General features: G+C 41.7%; 1 protein-coding gene across 5 annotated transcripts; it reads left to right on the forward strand.

The window, feature by feature from the left end:
- Positions 1-294: 294 nt before the first annotated feature.
- On the forward strand, positions 295-5,352 carry SRSF5 (serine and arginine rich splicing factor 5). 5 transcript variants are annotated; one of them, XM_012560067.2, is made up of 8 exons: positions 295-517; positions 1,406-1,550; positions 1,869-1,939; positions 2,087-2,185; positions 2,482-2,551; positions 3,771-3,844; positions 4,343-4,453; positions 4,544-5,352. In XM_012560067.2, exons 2-8 carry the CDS (start codon positions 1,425-1,427, stop codon positions 4,806-4,808), a joined length of 816 nt encoding a protein of 271 aa, XP_012415521.1. In that variant the 5' UTR covers positions 295-517; positions 1,406-1,424; the 3' UTR covers positions 4,809-5,352. The 5 variants fall into 5 exon arrangements, with proteins under 5 accessions (XP_012415521.1, XP_004371045.1, XP_023582101.1 ...); XM_004370988.2 differs by having other exon boundaries at positions 358-513; XM_023726333.1 differs by having other exon boundaries at positions 362-517; positions 4,547-5,352.
- The last annotated feature ends 3,100 nt before the right edge of the window (positions 5,353-8,452 follow it).

Here is an 8,452-nt window from a genome sequence, read left to right on the forward strand (position 1 = left end):
CACATTACTAAGTGCACGATGATGAGAGAAACTCCTCCTCCCGCGCCCAGCACTGACAGCCACGCCCCCGCCCCCACCCACCCGACTTCCCGCGCCTCGGCCCCGCCCACCGCGTCTAGAGCCTCCAGTGCGCCGATAAGGAGTCTCCCAAACCTCTTGCCGGCTCGTCGACTGTGACTCATAGTGACCCTATAGGGTAGAGTAGAAATGTCCATAGGGTTTCCAAGGCTGTATCTTTATGGAAGCCGACTGCCACATCTTTCTCCCGCGAGTGGCTGTGGCATTACAGTCCCGCTGAAATTCCCAACCCTGGATCCAAAGGGGAGGGGTCCGAAGTCCCAGGGGCGGTTCCGGAAGTGACGTAACAGCGCACCCTCCATTTTGTGGAACGCTAGCACTGATAAGTGCGTCAGTTGTGGAGAGACGTGGGCAAGTCCTGGTCTGTGGGGAGGCAGACGACTCCACTGCAGACTACGGACGGCTCTGGGTCTCAGCTGCCAAAGATCCCGTCCGGTAGGTGAGTGACTCACTTTGAGGGAAAGGCTTCTCGGATCGAGGCTTCTTCATGGCAGCTCAGATCGCGGGGAGCCAGGGCTGCCCTCTTTGCGGAGGACGGCGTCTAATGACCACAGTTTGTTCGAGGTGGGCGCTGGGACACGTTTCCCTTTTGGTATTTGAGGGGGTATTGAAGGTGGAAGGGCGGTAATGTTTATGGTCGATTTCACACGGAGGTTGCGTGCCCCTCCTCGCCTCTTTTTTATCTCATCGGAACCCCTTGAGTGTATGCCTTTGCTCGGGGTGTGGTGAGGGCGTTTTGCGGGCGGGAACAGTGACTCCGGAACGGTGGAGTCGGGGAGTGGGCGGGAGAAGGGAGTTTGGCACGCGCGTCTGTCCCCTACCGCTGACTCTGCGACCGCCATTTTGTGGCTGCCCAGGGTCCGCCCGCCGCTGTCTGCGCAGGCGCGGCTTTGGCGTCGCGAGATTCCGGCTTCCACCTGCTGTGACGCTCCCGGGAGGCGGCGACGCGTGCGCGGCCGGCCGCCATTGGGCTGGCCTTGGCGGAAGGCGGGGTCGGCTCCGCCCGCACTTCTCGGCCTTTCTTAACTGCGGCAGATGGGAGGGGGCCAGAAGAGCCGGGGAGAGTGTGCGACTGCGCAGTTCGAGAGGTGGCAGTGGGCGTTGCGGTTGCTGCGGTCTGGGCCCAGGGAAGGATCGTGTTGACAGCCGAGTTTTAATTTTGTCTGCAAGGGACCTGGCCTAAAAAGAGGCACTCTTGGCAATCTTGTTTATAACATCAGCTGGTAAACACTTTATTTTATGCCGTTTATGTTTTTGCCCCATTGACCAGACCTTCCTCTAATATTCACTGGTGTTGTCTCAATTGAAAAGAATTATTTTCTAACAGGAAGTACTAGCCGGACGTCATGAGCGGCTGTCGAGTATTCATCGGGAGGCTAAATCCAGCGGCCAGGGAGAAAGACGTGGAAAGATTCTTCAAGGGGTATGGACGAATAAAAGATATTGATCTGAAAAGAGGCTTTGGTTTTGTGGTAAGTATTAAGTAGTTTAATTATCATCTTTCGTTAAGCAAAGATTTTTATAAACAGTGTTTTTGGTCTTATTAAGCCTTGGTAGAATATTTTTAGTGTTAGACAACTTTGAAGCAAGGGACTTTCTTACGGGATAAAAGAACCTCACTACTGGCTGGAGGGAACCCACTCCCAGCCACTCCTTGGTTAGCTTTATGTCTGTGGCAGTGTCATTAAGATATTTTTCTTCCCATTCGCTCACGTTTTTAGTGCTGTTAATGTGGTGTGGATTACACTTTTAAAGCCATGTTAAGCAGTTAATTTTTTTCACATTTTTAGGAATTTGAGGATCCAAGGGATGCAGATGATGCTGTATATGAACTTGATGGAAAAGAACTCTGCAGCGAAAGGCGAGAACATTTTCAGTTTATAACTAGTTAGCGTTGGAAAATAAAGCAGAATAGGTTAGCTGGGATTTTTTTTAAATAAAATGGTAGGTATGTCTTTTATATAGCTTAAGTGTATAATATTTTTTTTCCTCCCTCCCCTTTTTGTAGGGTTACGATTGAGCATGCTAGGGCTCGTTCCCGAGGTGGAAGGGGTAGAGGACGCTACTCTGACCGTTTTAGTAGTCGCAGACCTCGAAATGATAGACGGTATGTGATGGATGGGTGGATGGCTGCCTTGTACAAGCATTATGCAGGGACAGTTTAAGGTTCAAGAACCATTAGTAGTAATTCTAGGATTTACCATTTTCTCTTCTATTTCTGTGTTATCTGTACACTGTTCCTGATGAGTCCGTGTAATGAATCTTATAGAATAGTGTAGAAACTATGATGGAAGTCATTTGAATGTCATATCATGTCTGATTTCTTGAACTTATCCCCAGTTGAACACAGTAAATATACATCACTGCATTTCTTCCATTTTGAGTACCCATTTTCTTCCTCAGAAATGCTCCACCTGTAAGGACAGAAAATCGACTTATAGTTGAGAATTTATCTTCAAGAGTCAGCTGGCAGGTTTGTTAAAACATGGTTTTGAGCTATTTCAATGTGGCTTTTTAAAAAGTTAATGGGTAGATAAAGTTTTAATATGTTTTATTAAAAGTAGTTTTATTTTTAATTAAATTATGGGTTTAATTGCATTGTGATTTTAAAATTTTAATTAAATGTAACTGGGGGATATTTTAATTTTTAGTGATCAAATGTAAATGTTTTGAGGATATTTTTTCATGTTTTTAAAAATCAATTTTAACCGAATATTAAACCCTTTATTTGCCAGCCTATCTGTGTCGTTGGCCTTATGACGAGGAGTGCCTGTGGGTTACCTAATCGTTGTCTTGGTCACTCTTGGTTGGGCCTGGTTGACTTTGCCAGTCAGCTCCTACAGTGATCAATTGGCCACCTCTAGATCTGTGTTTGCCGGTCTAGACGTAATCGATGCACTTACTTGAAGTGCCAGGTTGCAGCGATCCCAGAGCGTTGATAACGTGATCTGATCCCTAAGTTGAGAGCGGTCTTCCTGTAACGCTTCCGAATAAGAGGTCCTGGTCGCAAAGAGTTGAAAGATTCGAAATTAGGTGGTCGTTGGAATCCTGATCGCAGTAAAGTGGTCCTTGGTAACTGCACAAGATTAGAACATGTCTACATCCGCCAGTAGCTGCTAATAGGGAGGGCTGTGCGATAAAGGCTTCCATCGATTGGGTAGTGTCCTTCAAGTGGGTGGCGAAGAGCCAGTCGGGCATTTGTCGTGAAGGTTTCTCCGACCGATAAATGGTTTGCTGCTTGACTAGCCTAGGGAAATGTTAATAAAGGTAACGTAAACTTTTTTAATGACATATGGGGCACAAAATAACTGGTGTCTTGTAAATGTTCTGTTTTTAAATATAAAATTTCTGCTTTAGTCTTTACTTTAAAAAATGTACTGTTTCTTTTTGTTTTTTGTTTTTGTTTTTGTTTTTTTGTTTTTCTTTTGTATTCAGCTCAGTATAGACTAATACTATTTTAATGTTAAAATCTGAATTTCTTCTAGCATTTTGCTTAAAAGCAATATGCTCTTTGCTTATTTCGTGCCCTGCTATAGATAAATTTTGAATTCTGATAGAATACAAGTGTGGTAAAAGCCATGTTTGTACTTTATCTAACATCTTCTCTTTCAGTAGTCTTTGTTTTTATAGCTTGTGATTGTTTGTGTGTCACCTTTCATTTTCTCTGCTTAACACAATTATCTTGTGTTAAGGATCTCAAAGATTTCATGAGACAAGCTGGGGAAGTAACCTTTGCAGATGCACATCGACCTAAATTAAATGAAGGGTGAGTTTGTACTGGAGATTATGGAAGCTTTTTAAAACATTTTGAAAGTTATGTTGTGAACATCTTTGAGGATTTTCAAATTTGGACATGCTCAAATGCAGTAGTTCTTAATGAGTGACGATTTTTCTCCCCATGGGGTTGCTACGAGTCGGAATCAACTCAGTGACAGTGGGTTTAGTAGTTTTTGATTTGGAGACATTTTTGGTTGTCACAACTAGGGGAGGGTTCTGATGACATCTAGTAGGTAAAAGTTAGGGATGGCTGTTAAAGATTGTACAATGCATGGGAAAGTCCTCCACAACAAAGACTTAGCTTGCCTAAAATGTAAGTAGGGCTGAGGTTGAGAAATCCTGCTTTAATGCTGTGTTTATCAAGAAACAAAATTTAAAGATAGCAGTAGAAAAGTAAGCGTAGAAGCATTACTTAATGTGGACTGCTGTATGTACTTTGGAAGACTACATGGTATAATCTATAAATGCTTTTTTTTTTTAATCTTAGAGTGGTTGAGTTTGCCTCTTATGGTGACTTAAAGAATGCTATTGAGAAACTTTCTGGAAAGGAAATAAATGGGAGAAAAATAAAATTAATTGAAGGCAGCAAAAGACACAGGTATCTCTAATGCTTTCAAGTCACTATTTTAGTAAAGGATTTGTAAGTCTTGTAATTTATGGTGGGTTTTCTTTTTTTCTCTTTCCCTAGTAGGTCAAGAAGCAGATCCCGTTCCCGGACCAGGAGTTCCTCTAGGTCTCGTAGCCGATCTCGTTCTCGTAGCCGCAAGTCTTACAGCCGGTCAAGGAGCAGGAGCCGGAGCCGGAGCAAGTCCCGTTCTGTTAGTAGGTCACCTGTGCCTGAGAAGAGCCAAAAACGTGGTTCTTCAAGTAGATCTAAGTCTCCATCTGTGGATCGCCAGAGGTCCAGGTCCCGGTCCCGGTCAAGGTCCAGATCAGTTGACAGTGGCAATTAAACTGTAAATAACTTGCCCTGGGGGCCTTTTAAAAAAAAAAACACACACAAATTCGCAAACCATACTTGCTAAAAATTCTGGTAAGTATGTGCTTTTCTGTGGGGGTGGGATTTGGAGGGAGGTTGGGTTGGGCTGGATATCTTTGTAGATGTGGACCACCAAGGGGTTGTTGAAAACTAATTGTATTAAATGTCTTTTGATAAGCCTTCTGCTCACATTTTTGTGAATGTCTGAAGTATATAGTTTGTGTATATTGACAGAGCTCTTTTATAACTAAAGCAAATATAATTTTTTTGTACTAGAAAAAATTTGAATATTTTACTTTTTCGTTATTCAAATATGTTAATTCAGAATTAGTTTAATGCCTCAAATAATGGCTTTGGACACATAAAAGAGCTCTAAATTTGCTTGTATATAAAGGCTTAATTTGAGTTTTCCTTGTTGGGGTCAAGGGTGTCCTCCTACCCACCCTTTAACAGCTGCAGGACAAAGACATCATATTAAAGTAGCTGTTTGTTATTGATAATAAAATATTATAAAACTGCTTTTGTCTGTTTGTCTGAAATGGCATGCTATTTATCTTTCCCTTCCAGACATGCACATTCAACACATTTAAAATCTCTTCCAGAATCCTGGGGTTTTTATTTTTTTATTTTTTAAACAGTGTTACTGACATTTCCTGGCTAGTCAGAAGGTGGGTGAAGAAGTCTATGAACTGTTCAAAACAATGATTATAAGAGTTCATAAGACTTTCCGTGTGTGTGCGTGTGTGTACCCCTGTGCTTTGCTTTTATCACCATCACTTTATTAATATTGGCATCAGGTTACTTAGGATTTAGGAGCCAAGCAGAGAAGGAAACACATGTGAAGCAAATTGTAAAATTTAATGTGTTTTTTGCTTATCTTAAAGGTTGCAATATGGTTTTGATGGGCAGAGGTGATGAAACACTTTTTTAATTAGTGCACATGAATATTTAAGTGGCTTTTACATGCTTTTTCGTCTAGTTCTCAGACCAAGTATGTGACACTATGTTAACGGGAAGATAACAGTGAAAGCTACCTAAGGTCCTATATCTAAAGTATTAGGGACTTAATACCGGAGCCCTCAAACGCTGCCCTTAAATGCTTGCATGAAACGTGTGTTATTGTTTCTTCTAGGAATCTTGTTGGAGACTTGATTATAGAGTTTCTTGGTTCTCTGTTTGGGTATTACTCTAGATAGATGTTTGGTAACAGTGAGTAACAGGTACTTAATATTCAATTATAGTTGCCAGACACTGTTTTTGGTGTCTTACCTGTATATCTGCTGCATTTTCAAAACTATTTACTATATGGTACCACCATTTTATAAGAGGGACTTTTTCCAAAAGAGGACAAGTATGAAGGTGGACTGGTATTAATGCTCTGCTTTCACTCTTGGTGTGTGTTTTCCTGTCCTAGCATTGCAGGGTTTTGAGGAAAGTGAAATTAAAAGCACTAGAGAAATTTATCTTGATTTCCCCAAAGTGGGGAGTGGAAATCTCCATTTGGAGGTAGATTTTTGATATTCTTGAATAAAGGTCACTTCTTGCTGTATAAGACTATAGAACTTATGCCCTGAAATTGTAAAGCTGATTGTTTATAGATGAGGCTGATTCTGGTAGGAGTTTGTGTGATCTACCTGTTAATTTTACTTGGAGGAAGGGAACAGGGCTTATTTGAATCTTTTTAATTTCAGAACGTAGGATTTTCTGTTGTGTATTTGAGGGCCACACACATGTGAGCCAAAGTTGTCTTGGCTGGTGGTGTGAAAGTTGGTAACAAAGTGGGAGGAGAGGCAGTTTTTTTTGTTCGGCCTCTCAGATATGGTAACTCAGGACAATATGGTACATAGTTTTTTGACATACTACGATGTTGCAAGTTTTTTTCCTTTACCCTTAAGTAAGTAAATATCAGGCTTATTGCTGTTAGTATAAACATTTGTTACATAGGGAATTAAGATACCCTTCCATGGAAAAAATGGCAGACATGATTGTGTTATGTTCCAAAAGGAATGGGTTGGGTATTTGAACTCATACATTAGCTTGAGTTTTCACAACCAGGTTCTGTATAAACCAGGAGACACATGGGTCTAATTCCAAGCAAAGTTCTAGGACTAACTTTTGTAGGACATGACACAACCTCTGTTTTCCGTATATTCCTTTTATCTAATTTCTCTAAGGAAGGTTTGAGGGTAATACATTTTAAGTTCAGCCCTTGTTGGGTGCTGTCAGGTTGATTACAACTCGCAGTGCCCTCATGTGACAGAACTGTTGGTCAGGTTCTCTTGGCTGGAAGCAGATTGCCAGGTCTTCATCGCAGTCTCTTGGTGGGTTCAAATCACCAACCTTTTGGTTAGCAGCTGAGCATTAACTGTGCCAAGTCTCCTTGGTTCATTCCTGCCTTCCTCAAAAAACTACTACTAAAGCTTTTTTGTTTTACTTTTTTTGCTCTACTTAACCAAGTCTTTTAGCAGATGATCTGAGGTAGTTATTGGAGAAAATAACAAACAGATAACGTGTATAATATGCAAATGATAGGTGGTAGGTTTTTTCACAAATACGTATTTTTAAGAGTGTTGATGGACCCAAGTTGGTGATTCTTAAACTTGTTCTGGTGTTGAGAGTATTTGGTAGTCAATCACATGTCAAATTGATGCTGTACATATATATATGTTTTTTTTTAATTGTACTTTAGATGAAGGTTTACAGAACAGTTTCTCATTAAACAGTACACATATTGTTTTATGACACTGGTTAACAACCACACAACATGTCAACACTATCTTCTCGACCTTGAGGACTGTTTTTTTGGTGAAAATATACATAGGCAAAGATAAACCATTTCAGAAATCTGTGCGTGTACAATTCAGTGACATCAATTACATTCTTCCAGTTGTGCTGCTATTCTCACTGTCCGTTTCCAAATTATTCCATTACCATTATCTTCAACTCACTGTCCCCTAGGCTTCCCATCAAACCTTTTGAGTTGCTGTTGTCAATTTGATCTCACATAGATAATTTTTTTTTTGTACCTTAGATGAAGGTTTGCAGAATAATTTCTCATTAAACAGTACACATACTGCTCTGTGACAACGTTTAACAATGCCGTGAATACTGTCCCTTCTCAACCTTGGGTTCTCTATCACCAGCTTTCCTGTCCCCTCCTGCCTTCTAGTCCTTGTCCCTGGACTGCTGTTCCTCATTAGTCCTGTTTTGTTTTATGAGGCTGTCCAAGCCCTGGCTGAATGGTGAACTTTGGGAGGGGCTTCACCACTGAGCTAAAAGGGTGTCCAGGGGCCATACTCTTCGGGGTTTCTCCAGTCAGGCCAGTAGATCTGGTCTTTTGTAAGTCAGAATTCAGTTCTACATCCCTTTCTAGCTCTGTCCAGGACCCTCTATTGTGATCCCAGTCAGAACAGTCGGTGGTAGCCAGGCACCATCTAGCTGTACTGGGCTTGGTCTTGTGGAGGCTTTGGTAGCTGTGGTCCATTAGTCCTTTGAACTAATCTTTTCCTTGTGTCTTGTTCTCTTCATTCTCCATTGCTCCCGAAGGGGTGAGACCAGTGGACTATCTTAGATGGTTGCTCACAGCCTTTTAAGACCCCAGACGCTACTCACCAAGGT

This window comes from Trichechus manatus, unplaced genomic scaffold, assembly GCF_000243295.1.
Source record: "Trichechus manatus latirostris isolate Lorelei unplaced genomic scaffold, TriManLat1.0 scaffold00010, whole genome shotgun sequence".
Lineage (NCBI taxonomy): Eukaryota > Metazoa > Chordata > Mammalia > Sirenia > Trichechidae > Trichechus > Trichechus manatus.